The sequence below is a fragment of the Camellia sinensis genome, chromosome 7, assembly GCF_055761805.1.
Source record: "Camellia sinensis isolate YWXY chromosome 7, ASM5576180v1, whole genome shotgun sequence".
Classification (NCBI taxonomy): domain Eukaryota; kingdom Viridiplantae; phylum Streptophyta; class Magnoliopsida; order Ericales; family Theaceae; genus Camellia; species Camellia sinensis.
Window position 1 is genome coordinate 15,621,672 of NC_138967.1, and position 27,921 is coordinate 15,649,592.

General features: G+C 39.3%; 1 protein-coding gene and 1 long non-coding RNA gene across 3 annotated transcripts; one reads left to right on the forward strand and one right to left on the reverse strand.

Moving 5' to 3' along the window:
- The first annotated feature begins 298 nt into the window (after positions 1-298).
- LOC114316886 (protein phosphatase 2C 70) lies at positions 299-27,624 on the forward strand. Of its 2 annotated transcripts, XM_028263575.2 has the most exons (14): positions 306-681; positions 14,846-15,017; positions 15,118-15,288; positions 15,419-15,603; positions 15,688-15,846; positions 16,356-16,427; positions 16,932-17,075; positions 17,165-17,226; positions 17,832-17,967; positions 19,584-19,678; positions 26,269-26,384; positions 26,483-26,612; positions 26,902-26,956; positions 27,402-27,624. In XM_028263575.2, the coding sequence occupies exons 1-14, from the start codon at positions 532-534 to the stop codon at positions 27,561-27,563; spliced, it is 1,809 nt and encodes a 602-aa protein (XP_028119376.2). In that variant the 5' UTR covers positions 306-531; the 3' UTR covers positions 27,564-27,624. The 2 variants fall into 2 exon arrangements, with proteins under 2 accessions (XP_028119377.2, XP_028119376.2); XM_028263576.2 differs by lacking the exon at positions 16,356-16,427 and having other exon boundaries at positions 299-681.
- On the reverse strand, positions 24,384-24,717 carry LOC145794980 (uncharacterized). Its single transcript, XR_014335015.1, has 2 exons — positions 24,593-24,717; positions 24,384-24,530 (listed from the first exon to the last, which is right to left on the reverse strand). It is a non-coding gene; the product is annotated as an uncharacterized LOC145794980 (long non-coding RNA).
- Positions 27,625-27,921: the final 297 nt, after the last annotated feature.

A 27,921-nucleotide genomic window follows, 5' to 3' on the forward strand; every position in this document is an offset into this window, starting at 1 on the left:
GACCTATGTGGAGTTGCGGGTGGTCGTGCGAGGTGGCGATTGGTAATAGGGATCGACGAATGGCAGCAGCGACAACTAAAAAGAGAGAGAGAGCGCGCTGATAGAGGGAAAACAAATAGGACAAATTGATGACAGAAGGAAGAATAAGTGACACGTGTATCAAATAAGTGTAAAAAGTTAACGAAAACAAATGAAAATAGACGGAAAGTCAACATTGTGATACGGTTAAAAATTCAAGATTTAAATTATTAAAATTAAAATATCCTAGTCTAATATGAAAAACATGACAAGCTTTGGTTGTTGTTGTTGTTGTTGTTTTGCTTTTTTAAATTTTCCCAATTTTTTTTATTAAATATAAAATTCACCTCCATTGATATACAAAAAGCTATGGCGGATATGTTATGCACATAAGTATTTTAGTTGAAGAAAAAAAAAAAAAGCATCAAACAAAACACAAATAGCGACCATTTCAAAGCGACCTTCTCGCAATTCGGAGACCGGGGTTTGATCTCTCTCTCTCTATCTCTGTCGATGGCGATGCTGATGGTAGAGAGCATTGTGGTGGTGGTTGGTGTTGTCCTCCTTATGCTGCTTCTGATCCTCCTCCTCATCCTCCTCGCCTGCAAGCCATGGCGCTTCTTTCTCTCTCCCTCCCCTCGCACTCTTGCCATCAAGTCTCAGGTTTTCATTCTTCATTTTCTTTGATCTTAGGGTTTTTAGCTTCTTTCTCATTTGCACTATTGATTCAAATGTATTCTGGGTTTTTATCTTGATGTTCGATACGGGGCATTGGATTTTGCTTCTTTTTTTTTTTATTTGAATTTTTTGGTTTAGCCCCAAATATTTGGGGTTTAATGATATGGGTTTGTCTGATTTAGGTCCGATTGAAGGTTTGATTGATAATTGAATGACCCATTTTGTTTGTGTTGCTTGATCGCTCCTTTGAGGATGACAATGGGTTATTGTCTGAAACTTCGAGGATGTGGGTGTGTCTATTGTTTAGTATTGATCAATTTCTGATGAATTGTTATCATTTAATTCAGGTTGAGTCAATTATTTATTTATGTATTTATTTATTTTTCTCAATAGATGATTTGCTTATAGTTTCAATGCTCTCTAATAAATTTAAACTCTTTAGTCGTGTTCACTTAAAATACCTCACATCTAATCTAATATTTATGAAAGAAAGTTGGGTGCTTTATTTTAGTTTATTTTTTCTATTCTTGTCTCTTAATGCTTTTATTAATTGGGTGTATACAATGAACCAAATATTGAAGGCTATTGACTTAGTTTTTCAAGGGGGTCATTTTTATTTTTACTTGGTGGGTTTTTCTGCAGGAACACTGACAAAATCATTATTAGTTTGATTATTCCGTTTGCATTTACTTTTAGACTTGAATAGTTACTATTGCAATGTTCTAGGAACTTACATTAAATAATTGATCAACTTGTTGATACCACAAATTAGCATGGACTATTTATTATTGAAGAATGACCGGTCATTAGTTCAATGTTAGGATCTACCAATCAATGATAAAGCACATAACATAAGATGAAACATAAATTCAAATAGATAGCTATTGGCCATTTATTCATAATAAGTCATCTGGTTCTAGGCCCAAGAATACGAGAAGAAGAAAATTTAAGCAGCTCAAAAAATTTATTACAATATCCTTGAGATACACCTCCTCTCCCTTGCTCAAGATCTCCACAACCATGACTGCCATGTCCTCCTTCTTTTCTAGAAATCTAACACCCCTCATAACCAAGGCTGATTTCTCACTTGAAGTCTGTGGACCAATACTAGAATAAATAGGGAGGCTTGCTGAAGTTGACTGAAACTTCTCTCAGACAATGATGTTAGAATTTACCATAACCCACTCCACCTACCACCTCCACTACTACACACACTCACCTATTTCACCTACTTTCCTACACCTACCACACACACTCACCTACTCCCAAATCCTCTCCTATATAATAGGAAGCCTTGTAATATCAATAGTACATACAATCAATCAATATCAATCAATAATACAGTATTTTTAACATGGTATCAAAGCAGGTTTAGAACCTACTATTTTTCGCGTCACCGGCGGGCGGCAACCTCACCTTAGTCGTCCGCCGGTCCTCCACCTATTCCGCTTATTTTCTACACATACCTTCCCATCACTGCCCAAATCCGCTCTGTTTCTTCTTCTCTTCATCATTTCACTTGTTGCTTCCAATCGGCGGCCTCTCTCTCTCTGTCGGCCCTGCATCGTAATGGAGGCGGCTGTTGTAACTCAAACGAATGTTGGTGCTGCTGCTAATCAGGACAAGAATCAATCTGTGGCCAAATGCAAGGATCTCCAAGAGCAATTGCAAAGGAATGAGAGCTTTGCAACAGCTGATATTGACGCCAAGCCTAACCAGGAGGAGGAGCTATCTGCTGCAGCAGAGAAGCTAGCAGAGTGTCAAGAAACCATATTTCTTCTTGGCAAGCAACTGAAAGGTTTGCGTCCTCAGACTGAACGCGTGGGGTCTCCATACAGCGAGAGGACTCAGAGGAGCAGTGATGGCTTTACTGAAGAAGAACCAACTACCAGTGGCATGAATTTGCCGGATCTTGATCAGACCGAGATGGATAGTCCCTCCTCTCCCAATTTGCAGAGAGTAGGTAGTGAATCCCCAATGGATCATTACAACCCCACAATTTTTTTTATCAACCCACTATCTCTCTATGTGGTCCCTTTTTCTCTCTTTCTCTCTCTTCAAGCACCACCACCCAAAAGCGAGATCCCTCCCTTTCTTAATACAATACATCTTGCTTTTTCTTTTTTAATAGTCCCACCGAGAGAGGTCCACTTTCCTCCCCCATCAACACCTTTCTTTTTTTTTTAATTTTGTTTTTCCTCACTGGACTGCCACTGTCCTCATCCCACAACTCATTCTCTTTCTCTCTCTCTAATAATCAAACCCATCTTTTACGCACGCCACTGATACACACACCCAGCATAATCATCACTCCCACTAAAACCACATCCTTCACATACCCACTATTTTTAAAACCCATCTTTTACACTGCCCCATATATATATATATATTATTATTATTTTCTTTTATTTTATTGTTTTTGTTTTGTCAAGAGGGGGAACACGTAAAAAAAAAATAAAAAAATAAATAAATAAATAAATAAATAAAATAAAAATAAATAAAAACACACAAACAACCCACACTTTCCATATTTGCAATACACCCATCTTTTATTCATCTCCGGGATCAACCCCGATCACCCTTTTACACACCCAAAAAAAATAAAAATAAATAAATAAATAAAAAAATCAAAAAATCAAAATCAAAATAACAATAAAAATAAAAAATTACATCACCCACAAACACCCACCTACAGGCGGAATTTTTCTCCTCTACTCTCCTGCAGGTCTCTTCTTTTTGCCTCCGTCCTGAGCGGCCTTGACGGTGTTGCTTCCGTGCTTCCTAGGCCACCAAGCAAGTTGCCTCCTGCCTGCTCCTCCACTGCCGCATATGGCGGCCCTCCAAATCGGAACATAACGGTGGCCTTCCGCTTCAGCTCCTTATTTTCTGCTTTCAGCACACTTATCTCTGCTCGCGCATCCTTATACATGCGTTGGAGCAGAGCCAGTTGGGCGTTTAAATGCTGCACCTCATTTGTCCTACTCTGCAGCCGGTTCGACAAATTTGTGACCGCCGTCATGCTTTCCACACATGCCTTCAAAGTATACTGATTGGCCTCCACATCTGACTGCACTGCCATTCTTTGCTCCACCGACCGCATCGGAAAGTTCAACGGAGCAAACTCCGGGGCGCTTGGTTGAGTTTCCAGTGCCACCGCACCAGTTCTCTCTCTCGTTGACTCGTTGAGGTCGGAAAAGAGGGTGAGCAGTCCGCGGGAAGACGATGAAGCCATTTTCTAGGCACCAGAGTGTTACACAGTATCTCTCTCAGAATTCTCTCTCAGAAAACAGAGTGTTACAGAATCTCTCTCAGAAATCTCTCTCAGAATATCTCTCGCAGGTTTTTTGCCTCAGCCTCAGCCTCTGTCTTATAGCCGAGGCAGCCACGCGCATCGCGCGCCTCTTACCACCAGCCGACAAACGGGCACGCAAGCCAAGGCGCCCACGTGCCTCGCCATCATGTCCGGCACACCTTTTGATGAATTGGGCACGCCTTTTGATGGCATGCCTTTTGACAAAATTGGGCACACCTTTTGAGGGTGCCACTTTTCCAAGGGTCCGACAAGACTCTATAAACTGTCCCGACATTTGATACCGGTTAGCTTTTTCAAGGGTCCGACAAGACTCTGTAAACTGTCCCGACATTGATTCCGGTTAGTTTCTACAAGGGTCCGACAAGACTCTGTAAACTGTCCCGACATAGATTCCGGTTAGTTTCAACAACGGTCCGACATGACCCCGTAAACTGTCTGCTACAACGGTCCGACATGACCCCGTAAACTGTCTTCTACAACGGTCCGACATGACCCCATAAACTGTCTTCTACATCGTTATGACACCACCATCCAGTGTCTTCACCAATGGTCTGACACGACCATCCAATGTCTCCTATCCTTTTTTATTTTTTATGTATTTTCTTGTTTTGTTCCTCTCTTCAAACTCAAGTTGGTTAGTTTCTATCCTCCTTGAGTTTGCGGGGGGCTGTTAGAATTTACCATAACCCACTCCACCTACCACCTCCACTACCACACACACTCACCTACTTCACCTACTTTCCTACACCTACCACACACACTCACCTACTCCCAAATCCTCTCCTATATAATAGGAAGCCTTGTAATATCAATAGTACATACAATCAATTAATATCAATCAATAATACAGTATTTTTAACAAATGAAGTTCCATACTGCCCAAAATGCGAGAGGTCACTAGATCATAGGATGAATGCAAACTAAAAAAAAAAAAAAAAAAAAAAAAACGAGCTACTTGTGTGCAATCTCTTATGTTTGTATGGTTTTAACTTCTAATATCTACAAAGACGAGTCAGCAAAGATTGAGCTCTTCACATACCCTTAAATTTAGCATAACAATCTTCTAAAGAAAGATCATTTAGAACAAGGGAGGAGTTTGATGCAGGTCATAAAGTTAATGAAGATTGTTGATACCAAAATACAATGCTTGAGCCTGTTTCTGCATTAATTTGGCACTGGATGATCAGTAGACAACAACTAAATTGAAGGCTCCAACTTGTCCCATAAGCAATTCCAAATTTGGGCATCCTCCATATTTGCGAGCCACTACCCTCCTCCAATACCTCTCCTTATCATTGAGAACCTCCACGACCATTTTCCCAACAAGGCCTGAATGAAAATGGTTAACCTGCAAAAGCCCTAACCCTCTTCCTTCAAGGAAGAGCAAAAGTAACACAGTCCCCAAAGTAATGTTTAAACTCACCCCCACCCCCACCCCCACCCCCACCCCCACCCCTACCCCTTTCTTCTTATATTTTATGGCGTATGTTTTTTGGATGCTCATTGACATTGAAGATCATGCTAAGTGACTGATGATTAGTATGGTGTGTGACTGGTGAGGAGGCTATGGTGGTTGACATTGGTAGTTGGCAGCACGGACTAAACATGCAACCATGCACTCATATTATCTTGTCATTGTCTGTGCTGCATGGCAATTATAATTATCAGGGTTGTTATTTTAAGCAACTAATTTATTTTTCTCAATAGATGATTTGCTTATAGTTTCAATGCTCTCTAATAAATTTAAACTCTTTAGTCGTGTTCACTTAAAATACCTCACATCTAATCTAATATTTATGAAAGAAAGTTGGGTGCTTTATTTTAGTTTATTTTTTCTATTCTTGTCTCTTAATGCTTTTATTAATTGGGTGTATACAATGAACCAAATATTGAAGGCTATTGACTTAGTTTTTCAAGGGGGTCATTTTTATTTTTACTTGGTGGGTTTTTCTGCAGGAACACTGACAAAATCATCATTAGTTTGATTTTTCCGTTTGCATTTACTTTTAGACTTGAATAGTTACTATTGCAATGTTCTAGGAACTTACATTAAATAATTGATCAACTTGTTGATACCACAAATTAGCATGGACTATTTATTATTGAAGAATGACCGGTCATTAGTTCAATGTTAGGATCTACCAATCAATGATAAAGCACATAACATAAGATAAAACATAAATTCAAATAGAAAGCTATTGGCCATTTATTCATAATAAGTCATCTGGTTCTAGGCCCAAGAACACGAGAAGAACAAAAATTTAAGCAGCTCAAAAAATTTATTACAATATCCTTGAGATACACCTTCTCTCCCTTGCTCAAGATCTCCACAACCATGACTGCCATGTCCTCCTTCTTTTCTAGAAATCTAACACCCCTCATAACCAAGTGTAAGAATTTATGTATTATTGATTGATTAATTGATGATTACAAGATTGTTGTCTATTACAAATATTGAGGTGCTTATTATATAGGAGAGGATTTTGGGAGTAGGTGAAGATGGTAGTGGAGGTGGTAGGTGGAGTGTAGTAGGTAAGGGTGAATTGGTGGTAGGTGTAGTAGGTGTGGTAGTAGGTGGTGGTAGGTGTAGGTAAATTCTAACAGCCCCCCGCAAACTCAAGGAGGATAGAAACTAACCAACTTGAGTTTGGAGAGAGTTACAATACAAGAAAATACATAAAAATAAAAGAGGATAGGTGACACTGTATGGTCGTGTCAGACCATTGGTGAAGACACTGGATGGTGGTGTCATAACGTTGTAGAGGACACTGTATGGGGGTGTCATAACGTTGTAGATGACACTGTATGGTGGTGTCATAACGGTGTAGAAGACAGTTTATGGGGTCATGTCGGACCGTTGGAGAAGACAGTTTATGGGGTCATGTCGGACCGTTGTAGCAGACAATGTTGTGACAGTTGTTGTGACAGTTTACGGAGTCTTGCTGGACCCTTGTAGAAACTAACCGGAATCAATGTCGGGACAGTTTACAGAGTCTTGTCGGACCCTTGTAGAAACTAACCGGAATCTATGTCGGGACAGTTTACAGAGTCTTGTCGGACCCATAAAGGAGCTAACCGGAATCAATGTCGGGACAGTTTACAGAGTCTTGTCGGACCCATAAAGGAGCTAACCGGAATTAATGTCGGGACAGTTTATAGGGTCATGTCGGACCGTTGAAAAAGTCGCACCCTCAAAAGGGGTGCCATCAAAAGGCGTGCCATCAAAAGGCGTGCCAGGTTGTCGGCGTCAAAAGGCGCGCGATGCGCGTGGCTGCCTCTGTGTCATGGTCTTTATAAACCGAAGCGGAGGAGGCAGAAACTGAGACAGAAAAACTGAGAGAAACCTCTGAAAAATTCTTCGTTTTGCTGAGAAAGAGAGGTTTTGCTGAGAAGATACTCTGTAACACTCTCTATAACACTCTGTTGCCCAGAAAAAATGGCTTCGTCTTCCCGCGGGCTGCTCACCCTCTTTCCCGACCTCAACGAGTCCACAGGAGAGAGAACTGGTGCGGTGGCACTGGAAACTCAACCAAGCGCCCCGGAGTTTACTCCGTTGAACTTTCCGATGCGGTCTGTGGAGCAAAGAATGGCAGTGCTGTCGGATGTGGAGGCCAATCAGTATACTTTAAAGGCATGTGTGGAAAGCATGACGGCGGTCACAAATTTGTCGAACCGGCTGCAGAGTAGGACAAATGAGGTGCAGCATTTAAACTCCCAGCTGGCTCTGCTCCAGCGCATGTATAAGGATGCGCGAACAGAGATAAGCGTGCTGAAGGCGGAAAATAAGGAGCTGAAACGGAAGGCCACCGTGATGTTCCGTTTTGGAGGTCCGCCATATGCTGCAGTGGAGGAGTATGGGGGAGTGATCATGCCCAGTGGAGTGGGAAACACGGAGGCACCACCAGCAAGGGCGCCTCAGGACGGAGGCAAGAAGAAGAGACCGGCGGCAGAGTAGAGAAGAAAAATCCTGCCTGTGGATGTGGTTTTTTTTTTTTTTTGTTTTTTTTTTTGTGACCGGGGTGGATCCCGACATGAATAAAATATGGGCTGTTGTGCAAATTTGGAAATGTTTTGTTGTTTTGTTGTTTTTTTTTTTTTTTTTTGTGTGGAATAATAATAATAATAAAAGATGAATGGAAAGCATGTGTTTTTTTTTTTTTTTTTTTTTGTGGAATAATAATAATAAGAATAATAATAATAATAAAAGATGAAGGGAAAGCATGTGATGATGGCTGGGTGTAATAATAAAAGAGGAAGGGAAAGCAGTTCGTGCCAAGAGAGAGAGAGAGATGGTGAGGTTGGACTGCGTAATGGAAAGCTGTCTGTTTTTTTTTTTTTTTTAAGAAAAGAGAAATAGCTGGGCGGTGGGTTGATTAAAAAAAAAAAGGAAAGTGAGTGAGAGGAGAGGACGCGTGAGAAATGAGGTGGTCAAATGGTCAGTTATGAAAGAGAGTGAGAGATTCGAAGCTGATCTGAAGTGTAAAAAATCATATAGGTTCACTGTAATTTAAAAGCAAATAGTCATCATGTCAAGGAGGCATGCAAATCCCTCAAGGCGTGTATCAGATGCACTGGATTACCTCTCACCAAAGTACCTGAACAAGACTCTTCCGGATTTGGCAAGAGTGTCTACCGATGGTCTTATTATTTTTACAGGTTATCCTGGAACACAGAGAGCTAAAGTTGCAGAGTTATCCAGATTTGGACGTCCAGCCAAAATGCGGAGCTCTTCTTGGTGGATGCGATTCTTCGTCCAGACCAGCTTAGAAGTGAATGAAGCTGCCACGAAAAAGGTGAGTGGGTGGGTCTTTTAGAGAGAGATACCGTCTCCCCCCTCCGCCAATGGGTGTGTGTGTAGGAATCTGCTGGAGATAAGGGGTTGGAAAGTGGTCACCCTTGAGTAGAGAGAGAGAGAGAGAACGGGATGCTAATCGGAAGCAGAGCCTGTAGCACATGAAGCTTGTGTGTTGGCAGTGATGAATGTGAAGAAATTGAGACAGTCATCGACGACGAGATCGACATCGGGGAGGAAGGCTGTGAGGCCGTTGGACTGGCCATGACCTTCGAGATCTAGGGCGAAGCAGGCGAGATCGACATCGGGGAGGAAGATGGGGGTGGACTGGAATGTCCAGCTGATGTCGTTGCCGGAGCCGTGAACCATCAGGATGACGCCACGTGGAGGGGAGCTTTTCAAAAGTTCATGGCTGGGAGACAGAGAATGTCGAGGAGATAGCTTGGAAAATTTCCAAATGGCCAAAGGCATCTGGAACACACAAGAGGATTACTGATAGAATTGGGTGAGATCCGGCGGGCGGTCAAGGCAAGGTTGCCGCCCGCCGGAAGGCGAAGAACACCAAGATCTTTAACCTTGCTCTGATACCATGTAAGAATTTATGTATTATTGATTGATTAATTGATGATTACAAGATTGTTGTCTATTACAAATATTGAGGTGCTTATTATATAGGAGAGGATTTTGGGAGTAGGTGAAGATGGTAGTGGAGGTGGTAGGTGGAGTGTAGTAGGTAAGGGTGAATTGGTGGTAGGTGTAGTAGGTGTGGTAGTAGGTGGTGGTAGGTGTAGGTAAATTCTAACACCAAGGCTGATTTCTCACTTGAAGTCTGTGGACCAATACTAGAATAAATAGGGAGGCTTGCTGAAGTTGCTGAAACTTCTCTCAGATAATGAAGTTCCAAACTGCCCAAAATGCGAGAGGTCACTAGATCAAAGGATGAATGCAAACTAAACCAAACCAAACCAAGCCTTAAGCCCCATCAAATGGGGTCGGCTACATGAATCCTTCTTCTCCAGGCGGCCCTATCAAAGGCCATTTCATTAGTCAAATTAAGTAGATTCATATCTCTATTTATAACGCTAGTCAACGTTAATCTAGGCCTACCCCATCCCCTAACACTTCCATTTACCGCTATAATATCGCATCTCTTCACTACTACCTCTGTTGGTCTCCGTTGAATATGACCAAACCATCTCAAACGATTCTCTCTCAACTTATCTTCTATCGGTGCTACTCCTACCCATTCCCAAATACACTCATTCCTAATCCTGTCTTGTCTAGTCTTACCACACATCCACCTTAGTATCCTCATCTCAGCCACACTCATCTTATCTACATGTTATTTCTTGGTTGCCCAACACTCCGTCCCATACAGCATAGTTGGTCTAATAGCCGTTCTATAAAACGTACCTTTTAGTCTAGTGGGTATTCGTTTATCGCACAATACCCCAGACGCACTTCTCCACTTACACCATCCCGCCTTAATCTTATGGGTCACATCTTCATCAATCTCTCCCGTTGTTGTGATAATCGACCCTAAATAATGAAAATATTCACTCTTAGGCAGTTCTTGGTTCTCAATCTTCACTTCTCCTCTGCTTTCATTGTTACTGTTACTAAATTTACACTCTATGTACTCTGTCTTAGTTCTGTTTATCCGGAATCTTTTAGATTCAAGAGTTTTTCTCCAAATCTCCAACTTTGTGTTAACTCTTTCTTTAGTCTCATCCACTAACACAATATCGTCTGCAAAAAGCATACACCATGGCACGTCATCTTGAATATTTATCGGGAACTCGTCCATAACTAAAGCAAAAAGATAAAGACTTAAGGTAGATCCTTGGTGTAACCCTACAGTGATAGGAAATTCATTTGTCTCTCTAGCTAGCGATCTAATAGTGGTCACCACCCCTTCATACATGTCCCTAATCACGTCAATGTAGCCTTTTGTCACCCCTTTCTTTTCTAACACCCACCATATTATATCTGGGAGCACTCTGTCATATGCTTTCTTAAGGTCGATAAACACCATATGAATGTCTCTTTTCTTTTCTTTATACTTTTCTATTACTCTCCTCAAAAGATAGATCGCTTCCATTGTTGACCTACCAGGCATAAACTCAAATTGATTCTCTGACACCTCTATTATGTCTCGCAATCAGCGTTCCATCACCCTCTCCCACACTTTCATTATATGACACATTAGATTGATTCCTCTATAGTTGTTACAATCATGGATATCACCTTTATTCTTATAGATTGGCACTAAAATACTCTTCCTCCACTCATCTGGCATGTTCCTAGTCAACAAAATTTTGCTAAACAACTTAGTCAACCAAGCAACTCCCTTTTTACTCAAACACTTTCAAGCTTCAATAGGGATATCATCGGGTCCTAAAGCCTTAATTGATTTCATATTCTTAAGTGCAATCTCCACTTCAAAGTTCCTAATCCTGCGATAGAACTTAGGGTGTGTTTGATTGGGGGGATTAGGAGGGGGGACTATCCACTATTTGGATTGTAATCCAAATAGTGCACCTTATCCGTCGTTTGATTTTTTTTTAGTCCGGCGGACTCCATGTCCGGCCGGACTCCATGTCCCCCATATGGGGGACTATCCTGTCCTGGGGGGGTGGGACAGAAAGTGGGGGACTAATCACTGTTTGGATTATATGCGAAAATGACCATTTTGACCCTCTACTATTTAATTATGTATTATATTTAATAAAATTCAATAAAATTTAAATGTCTCAATTTAAAAATAAAATAATTTTATTTAACTTTTTATTAATGTTTTATTTATTTAATTTTTTAAAATAATTTTTTATAGATATTTTATTGATGTTTTATTTTAAAATTTTGTTTATGTTTCATTTAATTTCATTGTTTAAATTTAATAGATGTTTTAATAGATGTTTTATTTAAACAATTAAATGTTTAATTTCAACAATAAATAATTTCATTTATTTAAATTATGTTTTATTTAAACATTTAAACATTTGTACATCAACATGTTTATTAAATTATTTCAGCATCTGTACATCAACATGTATATTTATTTAACATCTATTAAATTATGTTTTAATACGTCAACATTTGATTACATCTACATTTGTTAATTGTTAATTACATCAACATTTGTTAATTGTTTAAACATAATCTATACATCAACATTTATTTAATTGTTAATTGTTAATTGTTTAAACATAATCTGTACATCAAAATAATTTCAATGTTAATTGTTTAAATAAAAATTTAAACATTTAACCATTAGTATGTTTAATTTCAACAATAAATTTTTATTTGTTTAAATAAAAATAATCTATACCAGTCAAATTTTTTTATCAATATTAGTATGTTTAAATATCTTTAAACAAAATTTAACCATTAGTATGTTTAATGTTTACTAAAAATAATTAAAATATTAAAGATATGTTTAATATTGCTATTACATAGTAAACAATTGAAAAAGGGTAAAATAGTCTTTTGTTCATTTATCCTATCCAGTCCGTCAAACCAAACGTTGGATTCACTGAAAATAGTCCTATCCAGACATCTAATCCCATGAAAAAACAAACACAGGATACATATCCAATCCGACCAAATAGTCCGGGGGATTCACAGTCCCAAGATTCAAGTCCGATGGATTCTAATCCCCCCTTTTCCAGTCCGTCCAATCAAACACACCCTTATAGTCTTGGTTTATCGTATTACTGGCTATTTCTTCCCCTATTGTTGTACTCTCATGTTCCTCATTTAACAGTTTTTCAAAATAATTCTTCCATCTTTCCTTAATCTCATCATCCTTCACCAATACCTTAGAATCCTCGCTCTTGATGCACTTTACTTGATTAAAATCTCTTGTTTTCTTCTCCCGTATCTTAGCAAGTTTGTATACCCTCTTCTCTCCCTCCTTACTATCTAGTCTAGTGTATAGATCATCATAAGCTTTCAACTTAGTCTCTCTCACTACTTTCTTGACCCCCTTATTAGCCAATCTATAGCTCTTAAGGTTTTCCTCAGTTCTATCCTTCTGCCACTTTTTAAAGCACTCTTTTTTTGCCTTAACTACCGCTTGAACCTCTTCCCTCCACCACCAAGTTTCCCTAGAGCTGGGTCCCGTTCCTTTCGACTCTCCAAGCACTTCCCTTGAGATTCTCCTCATACAATTGGCCATCGAATTCCACATAGTGTTAGCATCACCTTTTAAGTCCCAAGTACCTTCCTTATCCATTCGATTCTTAAATATTTCTAGTTTATCCCCTTTTAGGTCCCACCATCTCGTCCTACGACGCCCACCATCCTTCCTAGCTTGGTATTGCCCTCTAAAACATAAATCTAGTACCAAAATCCTATGTTGAGAGACCAGACTCTTTCCAGGAATCACCTTACAATCATTGCATTTTAGGCAGTCCACTTTTCTCACTAAGAAGTAATCTATTTGCTTCTTAACTAATCCACTCATAAAGGTTATCAAATGCTCCTCCCTCTTCTTTTACATAGTATTGGCCACCATCAAGTCAGAAGCCAACGCAAAATCTAAGATTCTCTCTTCAGCCTCATTTCTGTTACCAAAACCGTATCCACCATGCACCATTTCATAACCTAGTTTATCTATGCCCACATGGCTATTAAAATCTCCCCCTATAACCAGGTTCTCTCCTACGGGTATCTCCTGTAAGATCTCATCCATTTGCTCCCAAAAATCCCTCTTAGTCTGATCATTTAACCCTACTTGAGAGGCGTAAGCGCTAATAATGTTCACTATATTCCCTCCAATAACTAGTTTAACTAGCATAATCCTATCTCCTTTCCTAGTGACCGCCACTACACTTTCCACAAGACCCTTGGCAATTATGATTCCTACCCCATTCCTGCGTCTATCCTTACCACTATAATAAAGTTTAAAACCAATATCCTCAATTTTCCTAGCTTTCTCTCCCGTCCACTTAGTTTCTTGTATGCAAGCTATACTAACTTTCCTCCTAATCATAACATTTACCAATTCCATCGTCCTACCAGTTAAGGTTCCTATGTTCTAAGTGGCTACCCTAAACCTATAGTCATGGACTTGCTTCTTTACCCGCGCTTGTGCAGAAAAATGCGGAAACCTTTGCCCATTTTTCACCGCACCCAGGTGTCGATGCGGCGCCCCTTGCTCACTTTTCGAAACACCCGGAGGCAGGCGCAACGTGTCACTTGAGGGGAACGAGTCAGCAAAGATTGAGCTCTTCACATACCCTTAAATTTAGCATAGCAATCTTCTAAAGAAAGATCATTCAGAGCAAGGGAGAAGTTTAATGCAGGTCATGAAGTTAATGAAGATTGTTGATACCAAAATACAACGCTTGAGCCTGTTTCTGCATTAATTTGGCACTGGATGATCAGTAGACAACAACTAAATTGAAGGCTCCAACTTGTCCCATAAGCAATTCCAAATTTGGGCATCCTCCATATTTGCAAGCCACCACCCTCCTCCAATTCCTCTCCTTATCATTGAGAACCTCCACGACCATTTTCCCAACAAGGCGTGAATGAAAATGGTTAACCTGCAAAAGCCCTAAACCTCTTCCTTCAATGAAGAGCAAAAGTAACCCAGTCCCCAAAGTAATGTTTAAACTCACCCCCACCCCCACCCCCACCCCTACCCCTTTCTTCTTATATTTTATGGCGTATGTTTTTTTGGATGCTCAGTGACATTGAAGATCATGCTAAGTGACTGGTGATTAGTATGGTGTGTGACTGGTGAGGAGGCTATGGTGGTTGACATTGGTAGTTGGCGGCACTGACTAAACATGCAACCATGCACTCATATTATCTTGTCATTGTCTGTGCTGCATGGCAATTATAATTATCAGGGTTGTTATTTTAAGCAACTAAATTTGGATAGATTTGTGTGTATCTTAATTTCTCTAGGCATATGCAAACATAAATTTCTATTAATGTTGGTCTTTCTTGGGCATTTGTTTAGGCATTTTACTTGCGAACTAGTTTTCTTTGTCATTTTCGAGTTGTTCACCTAGTGAGAACTTTTCCTGTAGGTTGATGATATAGAGAGGCCACTTGTCTCAGAAGATTTGAATTTTGTTCAAAATCAAAGCAATGAGTTCGCTGGAAATTCTGCTCTTGAGGGGACATGTAATCCAACTGAACAAACACATGGAGTTGGTTATAAACAACAGATCTCATCCACAGCTCCTCAGTTGACTCAAGGTATGAAACTTTATCCTATTATTATTATTTTTCTTTCTAATATAGTGTTTACCTCTTCAAATTAATGTGTTCTGTCACTTGCTGTTCTCACTTCTTTCAGGCGGTAATTTTGTTTTGGATGTAATTCCTAACCCTTCAGAAGATATTTTCGTTGGTCAGACACTTAAGCGTCCTTTGGTGTTACACGGCATTGTTGAAGAGCAGAAGCATGCCAGATATGACTCAAAATTTTGTTCAGACAGTGATACCTTTAGAGAGTTTATACCCAAAGGTACTGCAGATCAAAGTAATGTCTCCTTTTGAACTTATGTGAAGATTATGAATAGGTTAAGGTTCTTTGAGTCTTTCTATTTGGCTGAAGATGTAAAACATGTCATCATATCTTTCTGTTAGAAGTGCAGGAAATGCAGGAAGTAACCTCACACTTGAGGTTATCTCTGGCCTTTCTTGTGGGCTTCGTTGTTCCATACAATCAACAAATGCTTCAAGGCTTCCACTGACTATTGGAAGGGTTGTTCCAAGTGATTTATTACTGAAGGATTCAGAGATTTCAGGGAAGCATGCTCTGATAAACTGGAATTTAAATGTAATTTGATATGCATTCTGATGAACCTTTGAATTACGCATGTTGTTGTGGTTCACTGAATTTTTAAACTTTTGTTGATTTCAGAAGTTAAAATGGGAGGTGGTGGACATGGGCAGCTTAAATGGAACATTCTTGAATTCACGGGCAATCCACCATCAGGATTCTGAAAAAAGACATTGGGGTCAACCTATTGAGCTTGCAAATGGAGACACAATAACTCTTGGCACAAGCACAAAAGTATCTGTAAGCCCATCTGCATTTTCATCAAGTTGCAACTATGAGAATATTTTTCTGGGTTAAGAGTGATAATTTTGAGATGAATCAATTTTTGTCCTACTGATCTGGACTATGTTCAAACAAAGAGAATTTAACTTTTTGGTAAGGTATATCAAATAATCTTGTCGCATCGCAGCATGTAAGTTTGGGATGAATCTGTGCTAACTGTTTTGCACGCACTGGAATAGGGAAAGATTCTAGTGACATTGGGACACATCTGATATTCGTTTAATATTGAGATTCATCCCATATAATAAAGTATAATTGTCTGGATAAACATAACTATGGTTTGAAAAACTAGGACAAACATATTGTGTTGAACTTGGTCCCAAATCCACGTCCATGCAACAAAACCTTTATTTCTCATGTGTCATTTTACATTATAGGTTAGATTATTTTAAACATTGAATTTATTGTCATGTGCTGACCTTATAGTATTTGTACCCCATCCTTGTGTCCATGCTTCATTTTTTTAGAATTTAGGTTTCAAATGCTGGTTTCCAGGATACTCCTTCGAGTGTTGGTTCGAAGTCTTTGCGCATCCAAAGGTCAGATAGATAGCTAAAGTCACATCGAAAATTTTAAACTTTCCAGATATTGGTAATTTTTTTTGCTTTGATTGAAGGTTTTTTTAACTTTTAATTTCTTGTAATTTTACAATTCAATTTCTTATTTTATTTAACTTTGTAATAACCTATGCTTAATTAGATGATGCGAATTATAAAATCTGCAAAAATTTTCTAGAATTTTTTAGCAAATGAGGAGAAAGTATCTTTGTGCTGGTTACAGGGAAAAAATGATCTGGGCAGCTATATGCTGTCAAATATCCACTTTTCTTTTCTTTTTTTTTCTTCTCTCCCTTTTTTGTTGTTACTTCAATTCTGCTTAGCATAGTACATAGTTAAACCAGGACAGCTCTCCAAATGATCCACTTTTCTTGCTTACAGGTGACTAAACAGATCGTTAGGTGTATCTCTTGTTTGTTATCATGTAAACTATAATCCCTGTAAATTTTCTACCTTTGTTACATTTTCCCTCCACTATTTTTGCAGGTTCGGATTACGTCTCAAACTGAGTGCCTGATCCCTTTTGGAGTTGGTCTGGCATCAGATCCCATGGCTGTGCGCCGAGGAGGAAAGATGCTGCCCATGGAAGATGTGTGCTATTACCATTGGCCTCTTCTTGGGACTGATCAGGTTTTAGACATGTATATTTGGATTTTATCCTGATAGTCTTGCACACTTACTTGAAAGGGCTAAATCTTGCGCGGTTGCCGAACATGCAGTTTGGACTTTTTGGTATATGTGATGGACATGGCGGAGTAGCTGCTGCCACATCTGCAAGCAAGTTAGTGTTTCATATCCAACTAAAAGACTGCTATTTTCCATGGTGGCTAAATCCCCTCTCGCATTTTGATATCCTGATAGTTACCTACAACAGGAGTATAACCCCTTTTCACTGAGTCCAGAATATATATGCAATTTTCCTGAGATCCTGTGTACATCCCTCTTAAAATTCATGCTATCCCCATATTTACTTACAAGTTAGAACAATCAATTTGACTTTGAATTAGACCAACTGTTTGTTGCTCCAAATTTGCCTAGGTGGAATGAGTCTTCATTTTCAGTATCTTCTTCCTAACCCGATTATGCTTATTAATTTTCACTGCCTATTGAACAATGGAAACTGATTTTGAATTTGGAGCAGATAGTGGGAAGCCTAGTTTGGTCAGGTTGGAAATAGATTGGTCTGATGTTTTGTTTCCTAACCAATCCTTGTGACATTATAGAAGATGAAACTAACATTTTCTATCATGCTTCAGTATTATGTGTGTGAGGGTGCTAAAATCACATCCAATTTTATTATTTCCCCATATTTTATCCTTGTGTATGCACAGGTGTACAACTTACTGTTTGCATACTTTATTAATTACTTGACAATTTTATCTCCAGAATGCTGCCTGAGATGGTTGCTAGTATCTTGTCAGATTCATCTATAAGGGAGAGGGTTTTATCACAATGTGATGCTTCAGATGTCCTTAGGGATGCTTTTCTACAAACAGAAGCAAGCATGAACCACTATTATGAGGTCTTTACCCTGACACAACTATACTTGATCTCTTTGTCGTCAGCTTTTGTCTGTGTTTTGTTGATCTAATCTGAAGGAGAGCTCAATTATTTGCTTCATACAAAATAGATTTTTCTCCTAATAATTCTCAAAATATTTACATCTTTCACAATATTTGGTTCTTATAAATGGTTCCATTTTGCTACCAAGTTTGGAAATATTTGGGTGACCCCTTCAATGCCAGTGAAACCAAGGGTTAGGTTTTATTACCCAATCCACCATTCCAAGCATCGCATATTGACAAGATCCGCACTAAGTAAAGGATTTTTACAACTTCATTATGCTTGCTGTATATGTGCTTTTGCACACTCCCATAGGTATTTGTGTACTTTGTTCATGCCCCAAACCTTGGAAACTACAGTATCATATGCCTGCTCTCCTGCTTTTAAAACCTCCATCTGCACGGCTCTGCCTTTTGGCTGTAGTTGATGATTCTAAGGTGGAACTACTATAGTTTTTGTTATTCATATGGGTTTTTCGAAGGTTGAGTAAGCACCTTGCCTGATGTTTATTCATATCTAGCAGAGGCCTGTATTTGTGATTTCAACAACATAATAAGTTGACAAATGTCATTGAAAGTTGCTCTTCATGAGTTGCAAAACTATTTCAAAATTTGTATTCACCCAATAAAAAACTATTTCAAATTTTTGATAAATGATTAGTGCTCAGATATCATATATGTCCCTTTCTTATAAAGAGCTGATGTGTGCAGGTTCTTGCATATTAGTGCTCTTATTTTGCATATAAAGAACTATGTTGTTCATTTGCCAATGTGAATTGCTTTCAGGAATTGTAGCTTCACATGTTTAAAATTTTCTGAAAACTGGAAGAAGAAAAGAACATGACTTGGATAGATATGACTTTTCTGAACCCTATACTTTTTCTGGTCCTACCCAACTTGATTGTTGTGAGCATGTTTAACTATAGGAAAAGCGTTGTTTAAGTTCTTGGATATTGAATGTTGTTATCTAAGCCCACAGCAAATTGTCAAATTCTACTTTATGGATGCTTGTTTCTTCTACTTTTGGAGTTGTGTGGGTGCAATAGAAAGGGGTGATGGAGGTTCTACGGAGTTGGGGTGGGGGTCGGGTTGGCAAGCCAGCATTGCAAGGCTTGGGCTTTGGCACCTTTGTGCTTAATGTGGATGCTGTGGTTGGAGCGGAATCGGCCTGTTTTTCAGGGAGTTCGTTCAGTTTCTTGGTTAGAAGACAAGTTTTTGTGAGTGCTTTGTGGTTCGGTGTCAGGGCGTGTGGATCCTGATTGTTCACCTTTTTAGATTTCCTTGATGATGTGATTGGCTAGTTGCTTTTCCCCTTTTTAGGAGGTTTCTGATTTCTGTATTCTTTAGCATCTTCTTTATGCTGTTTCTTCAATATATTTTATTTATCATTTTTTTTTTGGGGGTCAAATTCTTCACTTTTTTATTTTTATTGTTGTATAGTTGGGTATTATAGCGTTTTCTCTACAAGCATGATTAAGGGTTACATCATCTTTCTTTATTTATTTATTTATTTATTTTTTTGCGCTGAATGAGGATTAAGGCTGTCGTGCTTGTTATAATAATCAAAATCTTTCAGGGCTGTACGGCAACAGTGCTTCTGGTTTGGGCTGATGGTCGTGAAAATTTCTTTGTGCAATGTGCAAATGTTGGAGACTCGGCATGTGTTATGAAGTACGTGCTTATTTTGTCATTCTTATATCTATTGTTAATTGTGATACTATGTCATCAGAATTTGTACATGCTTAGGCATGACATTCTTTACATTATCTCTTCTATAGTTCTGGATTAAGTCAATGGAGAATTTTCCTTATTTAAAAGAAAGAGAGGGGGGGGGGGGGGGGGGGAATGAAGAAGAAGAACGGGAATATGGAGAATTTTGGCAATCTGAAATTCTTTATATGTTCCGTCCTGCTCTTCCAATTTCTTGATATTTTGGAATGTTATCACTCACACTGACTAACATCCTTTGAAGCATGGATACTTTGAAAAATATGCCGTACCCGTATTGGGTACTTACCGGCGTATGGTATATCGTATGGTACTTCTGCATACGTACCGGGTACACGAAACACGTATCTAATTTTTTTAATTTTTGGCGTACCCAGACGTACTTACTATATTCCCAAGCCGTACCGTACCTTAGTTGAAATAATATTTTCTTCTACTACAGAAATAAAACTCATTTCACTAGACTTCTTTTTTATTTTTAGTTTTATACTAGGCATATTTTTAAAATTAAACTGTGGTTTGTAAGTTATTTTAATATATTGACATTTAATTTTGATTTATATCTTTACTTTTGGCATTAAATGTTAATTGTAGGTTGAATCTTAACAAATTAAACCATTTAATTAATTTTTGCATTACTCTAAATTAAAAATAAATATTTTTTTTGCAAGCGTACCAAGCCCAAGCCGAAGCCGTACCCGTACCCTACTCAGAAGTTAGCTATGAAGCACGGGTACGAGTATTGGTACGATACGGGTACGTCGATAGGGTGGGGGAAAGAAGAAGAAGAACAAGAACGGGAACGGGAATATGGAGAATTTTGGCAACCTGAAATTCTTCATATGTTCCGTCCTGCTCTTCCAATTTCTTGATATTTTGGAATGTTATCACTCACACTGACTAACATCCTATGAAGCATGGGTACTTTGAAAAACATGTCGTACCCGTACTGGGTACTTACCGGCGTATGGTACATCGTATGGTACTTCTGCATACGTACCGGGTACACGAAACACGTATCTAATTTTTTTTTTCTTCTTAATTTTGGCGTACCCAGATGTACCTACTATATACCCAAGCCGTACCATACCTTAGTTGAAATAATATTTTCTTCTACTACAGAAATAAAACTCATTTCACTAGACTTCTTTTTTATTTTTAGTTTTATACTTAGCATATTTTTAAAATTAAACTGTGGTTTGTAAGTTATTTTAATATATTGACATTTAATTTTGATTTATATCTTTACTTTTGGCATTAAATGTTAATTGTAGGTTGAATCTTAACAAATTAAACCATTTAATTAATTTTTGCATTACTTTAAATTAAAAATAAATATTTTTTTACAAGCGTACCTGTTAGAATTTCCCATCTTTACCTTCACCTACTCCACTACACACTCCACTTCACCTACCTCCACTTCACCACACACTCCACTTCACCTAACCCACTATCACCTCCACTACACCTACTACCACATTTTCTTCTATATACTCCACTTCACCTAACCCACTATCACCTCCACTACACCTACTACCACATTTTCTTCTATATATAGATTGTATAGGAATTGTAATTTATAAATCTTGTACAACATCAAGATATCAATCAATAATACATCTATTTGTTACATGGTATCAGAGCCAGGTTAACAACCTAATCATTCTGCTTCACCGGCGGGCGGCCGCCTCGCCTTGGCTGCCCGCCGGACCTCTACACATACCCAGACTGTAACTTCATCTTCCTCTCTCTTACCTCTCGGCTCTCTCAGACCATGACAGCCATCTCTCTCTCTCTAGAGACCATACCATGACAGCCATCTCTCTCTCTCTCTAGAGACCACACCATGACTCACACATCTCTCTCTCTAGAGACCAAAGAACACACACCACTCAAAGAAAAGCCGCCTCCTCGTGGCCTCCATCACTCATGTCTCGGCGTTTTACGTCCAGAAGATAATGTGGCTGGGTATTATCAGCAGCAGGTGGAAATGCTGGAAGGCTTTAATGAAATGGATGCTTTAGCACAGCGTGGGTTTCTCATAGGAATGTCAAAGGAAGATAAGGAAAAGTTGGCTAGAAGTGAAACAACAGCCCCTCCAGCTCCTCCTTCAATTTCCCGACGACTATGTTCGAACCCTAGACGAATATTCCGGCGAATCTTCCTCCGGCTGAACGTTCACAGATTGATACTCGGAAGTAGTATCCTCGATCTACATCAATTTTATCGCCGCACACAGTTACCGGACACTTCACCGGCTGAACGTTCCATTCCTCCGCCAGGATCGCTCGAGCTTGATCACAGAGCTTCTTCACCTCCGCCTCCGGCAGTGGCTTGCACTCCATCAAGTGCTCGATTTGCCGTTCCAGATCCGATTGAGAGGCCATCGTCGAAGGATCTGATGATCACGGCTTTCCGGCGCGTCGCGGCCTTGGAGGAGGATTACGGCCTTGTTTGGTTTCAGAAACTTCACCATTTCGCATTCCTTCGAGCTCTCTCTCTCTCAGAGGGTCTCTCTCTCATTTCTTTTTGATTGGATCTGTGTGAATGGGGGTGGGTTTGAAATTCCTAATGATTTATCTCTCTAGCTCTCTCTCTCGGCAACACAGGGGGGACATAGCACACATTGTCACTCTCTCTCTCTAATAATCACCCCACATGCCTCAAGATATTTCACGTGGGTACTCCACCTCCATAGACACATCAAATATTTTATTCACACCCAAAATCATCATTTTCCACCGCCCCACTTTTTAAACATATTATTATTATTATTATTATTATTATTATTATTTTAAATATATTATTATTATTTCTTTCTTTTATTTTTATTTTTATTTTTATTTTTATTTTTATTTTTCACTTTATTAAAAAAAAAAAAAAAAAAAAAAAAATAATTGCAACCAATTTACAAATTTGCACAATACACTCATTTTATTCATATCGGGATCAACCCCGATCCACATTTTACACCAAAAAAAAAAAAAAAAAAAAAAAAAAATTAACTGCCAGCCGAATGGTTAATCTTTTGAGGCAGCTTCAGAATACACTATCACCATCTGCCATATCGGGATCAACCCCGATCCACATTTTACACCAAAAAAAAAAAAAAAAAAAAAAAAAAAAAACAACAGCTTTGTTTTCTTTTCTGCAGACGGCCACCCACCGACCTACTCTGCCGCCGGTCTCTTCTTTTTGCCTCCGTCCTGGGCGGCCCTTGCCGGTGTTGCCTCCGTGTTTCCCACTCCACTGGGCATGATCACTACTCCCTGCTCCTCCACTGCAGCATATGGCGGACCTCCAAAACGGAACATCACGGTGGCCTTCCGCTTCAACTCCTTGTTTTCTGCTTTCAGTACACTTATCTCTGCTCGCGCATCCTTATACATGCGTTGGAGCAGAGCCAGCTGGGAGTTTAAATGCTGCACCTCATTTGTCCTACTCTGCAGCCGGTTCGACAAGTTTGTGACCGCCGTCATGCTTTCCACACATGCCTTCAAAGTATACTGATTGGCCTCCACATCCGACTGCACTGCCATTCTTTGCTCCACAGACCGCATCGGAAAGTTCAACGGAGTAAACTCCGGGGCGCTTGGTTGAGGTTCCAGTGCCACCGCACCAGTTGTCTCTCTCATTGACTCGTTGAGGTCGGGAAAGAGAGTGAGCAGCCCGCGGGAAGACGATGAAGCCATTTTCTAAGCAACAGAGTGTTACACAGTATCTCTCTCAGAAAACAGAGTGTTACAGAATCTCTCTCAGAACTCTTTCTCAGAATATCTCTCGCAGGTTTTTTGCCTCAGCCTCAGCCTCCGTCTTATAGCCGAGGCAGCCACGCGCATCGCGCGTCTCTTACCACCAGCCGACAAACGGGCGCGCCAACCAAGGCACTCACGTGCCTCGCCATGATGCATCCGGCACGTCTTTTGATGAAGTGGGCGCGCTTTTTGATGGCACGTCTTTTTATGGATTGGGCACGCCTTTTGATGGCACGCCTTTTGAAAGATTGGGCACACCTTTTGAGGGTGCGACTTTTTAGGGGTCCGACAAGACTCTGTAAACTGTCCCGACATTGATTCCGGTTAGCTTCTTCAAGGGTCCGACAAGACTCTGTAAACTGTCCCGACATTGATTCCGGTTAGCTCCTTCAAGGGTCCGACAAGACTCAGTAAACTGTCCCGACATTGATTCCGGTTCGCTCCTTCAAAGGGTCCGACAAGACTCTGTAAACTGTCCCGACATTGATTCCGGTTAGTTTCTACAAGGGTCCAGCAAGACTCCGTAAACTGTCACAACAACTGTCACAACAGTGTCTGTTACAACGGTCCGACATGACCCCGTAAACTGTCTTCTACATCGGTCCGACATGACCCCATAAACTGTCTTCTACATCGGTCTGACACGACCACACAGTGTCTGCTACAACGGTCCGACATGACCCCATAAACTGTCTTCTACATCGGTCTGACACCGCCATCCAGTGTCCTCTACACCGTTATGACACCACCATACAGTGTCCTCTACATGGTTATGACACCCCCATACAGTGTCCTCTACAACGTTATGACACCACCATCCAGTATCTTCACCAATGGTCTGACACAACCATACAGTGTCTCTTATCCTCTTTTATTTTTATGTATTTTCTTGCTTTGTTACTCTCTCCAAACTCAAGTTGGTTAGTTTCTCTCCTCCTTGAGTTTGCGGGGGGCTGTTAGAATTTCCCATCTTTACCTTCACCTACTCCACTACACACTCCACTTCACCTACCTCCACTTCACCACACACTCCACTTCACCTAACCCACTATCACCTCCACTACACCTACTACCACATTTTCTTCTATATACTCCACTTCACCTAACCCACTATCACCTCCACTACACCTACTACCACATTTTCTTCTATATATAGATTGTATAGGAATTGTAATTTATAAATCTTGTACAACATCAAGATATCAATCAATAATACATCTATTTGTTACAGTACCAAGCCGTGCCCATACCTGTACTCTACTTTTTTTGGATTTTACCGTATCGACGTACATGTATCGTACCAGTACCCGTTCTTCATAGCTAACATCTGAATATATGTAAGATCAATATATACATTGAGGGCTAACTGCAGTTTCTCTATAATATTAGCTTTAAATTTCATCCCTGCCTAAATTTTTGTCAACTTAAACCAGGTTGGCGAAGAAACATAAATGGATGCACCCCTTCCGGCATATGCCTGGTTTGTCCATTGATGACTAGTGCAAGTGACTTAAGTTTGCAAATGTTTTGGAATGGAAAATTTCTATATGGCCCTGCAGTGCCACAGTCACTTGCTTTTATATTTTTATTTTTGTATTTTTTCAGGCCATGGGGCCTAAAAGTCATTAATGTGTCTATCTTGATCTGCATCTTCTTTAAGAGCAACCTGTCGGATACACTCGAGTACATTTACTTTGTCTATGAATTTTACACTCACCATTATTTCCAAGAATTACATAGTCCAAAACGAGTGGTTAATATTGGGTGGAATGCCACGCCAAAAATGGCCATTGATGACTAGTGCAAGTGACTTAAGTTTGCAATTGTTTTGGAATGGAAAATTTCTACATGGCCCTGGTCACTTGCTTTTTTATTTTTGTATTTTTCAGGCCATGGGGCCTAAAAGTCATTAATGTATCTATCTTGATCTGCATCTTCTTGAAGAGCAACCTGTCCGATGCACTTAAGTACATTTACTTTAGTCTATGAATTTTACACTCACCATTATTTCCAAGAATTACACGGTCCAAAATGAGTGGTTAATATTGGGTGGAATGCCACGCCAAAACTGGTTGGAGCCTTCTACCCCTTTCTCGAACCATTATTTTCTTCCTTCTCTTATCATTACGCAGACTATTAGCACAAGTGGCATTCTTGTTGGTGAATATGTAGTTTGATTATCACATCGTCTGAAATAAGATTGTAATGCCTCTTGAAATTGGGTTTTCACTAAACAAGCACATGAAGGGGGAATATTTGGCTGCAGTTTATTGTAATAGGTGATATATGGCTACTATGATATATGGCCACTATGTTTTTTGCTAATTTTCCCATTATTACTACTTATGTTCTCAATAAGTAAATACTTAACATGTAATTTGCAAGAAACTACAAACCACAAATTTTATTTTATTGTTTAGAGGGTGAATTTTTTAAATTTGTATTTTAAAAAGTAATTGATGAGGTAGAATATGACGGGTGGCTGGATAAATTAAATGTAGATTCTGCTAGTAGCATTTTTTTTTCACTGGCCATTATCTGTTTATTACCATCCCATGGATGAGAACTGAATGAACCATGATCTGTATACGCTAATGCAAATAGCTATTGTAGTAGTTTTGACATTTCTGTTTCGTTTTTGTGTGTATTTTATTTTATTAATTTAAATGCTCTGATCAGGTCCACATAGTTATTGGCATGCCCAAATTGAAATAGTCCTCTTTCACATAACCTCCCACCCTGTCTTTACTAGTGAGTAATTTGATCCTGTTGTGACAGTATTGATGGGAAGCAGATTAAAATGTCGGAAGACCACAGAATCAGCAGTTATTCTGAAAAACTCCGTATGCAAGAAACAGGAGAACCTTTGAAAGATGGGGACACACGCCTATGTGGTATGGAAATTTGTTTTGTCTAATCTATCATTTACCTCGTTAAATATTAATAATCAGCTATAACTTTTTTTTCTTTTTCCCTCCTTTCCCTTGTCCAGGTCTAAACCTTGGTCGGATGCTTGGAGACAAATTTCTGAAACAGCAGGAGGCTCGTTTCAGTTCGGAGCCTTATATAAGTGAAGTTGTGCATATACATCAGGCAAGCAAGGGTTTTGCACTTTTAGCAAGGTGATCTTACTTCCAATTAATATCTCTGTTATTTACTGAACTATTTTGCTAATAGTTGCCCTCGGAGTCATAGCTCTTGCTTTTCTGTCTGGCTCTCATTTGGCTGATCCTCCATTCAATGGGCCACAATTGAGAAATCACTATTGCATTTTTTTAACCAGATCTGCCTGGCACTCTCTCTCTCTCTCTCTCTCTCTAGAATTGGAAGTCTTTTTTTTTTCTTTGTCTTGCCCTTCCCAGACTGCTTTAGCTTACTTTTAACATGGTGGAAATGTGAGTCTGGATGCAGTGATGGCTTTTGGGATGTTGTTAACATCAAGAAGGCAATTCAGCTAGTTGAACAGGTATTGTCGACTTGGTAGATACTCCAGCCCATTTACCAGTTTACACTTATTTTAAATTAATCTTAAAATTGGGGTCTTTTTCAACTTAGTTCCCAAACTCCGTGAAAGCGTTTTACTAAACATGCTTTCTAATTCAAATTTCTTTGTTCTGAAGTTGAGTTACTAGTAGTCCGTTAAAAGTTGGAGTATGAGAAAGCGTGATAGCTAACAAAACGTAGCTACTAAAAGCGTTTACTAAACATGCTTTTTATCAAAATGTTATTACTAAACACGCTATCATGTAAGATTATTAGAAAATAAGGTTTGAAAAAAAAGGCCCTAGTTTTGGAATTAAGTTTAAAAATTATCGTAAAATGGAAAATGAGCCAATACTTCCCTGTGATTTTGTCTGGGGGGTTATTACCTACTGTTACCCCAACTCAAGTCTAAATCTTGAACTTCGCAGGCGAGGGAGAGATATGTGGCAGACACAGAGACTCCGGCTGAAAAGATTGCTAATTTTTTGTTGAACGAGGCCAGAACACAACGTACAAAGGATAACACCTCTGTAATTTTCTTAGATTTTGACAGCATAAATAGAATCCCTTCTTGTAAACTGGACTCTTAGAATTAGCTCCCATGTAAAATATTACAATTTTTATTGTTTTAATTTTTTTTTCCCTCTGAAATTTCTCTCTCCCCTTATATTTTTCCTTATCCAAATTATGTTTTGTGATGCCAAGATTCTTGGCACTTCTGTTCCAGAGTAGGAAGCCATTATATGTTCTCTAAAACAGTTAAAGGTATGTTTGGATCTTGGAAAAAGAAGTAAGTTTTAGGTATTTTCAGAAGTCAAAATTGGGAAAGGCAGTCAGTTATTGAAGTTTTTTACTGTAAGATTTAAATTCATCTTCGTCTTCATGGTTGGTGATAATCTTGTAAGATTCAAATTCATTTATAGCATGGTGTTTGAAGCTTGATCTTAA

Bases quoted from the DNA above. Each gene is read 5' to 3' on its own strand.
- LOC114316886 (XM_028263575.2), top strand. From the start codon at position 532: ATGGCGATGCTGATGGTAGAGAGCATTGTGGTGGTGGTTGGTGTTGTC. The intron at 15,289-15,418 runs GTACTGCAGATC...TTAGAAGTGCAG, and splicing joins TAGAGAGTTTATACCCAAAG to GAAATGCAGGAAGTAACCTC. The intron at 17,076-17,164 runs GTTTTAGACATG...CCGAACATGCAG, and splicing joins CTCTTCTTGGGACTGATCAG to TTTGGACTTTTTGGTATATG.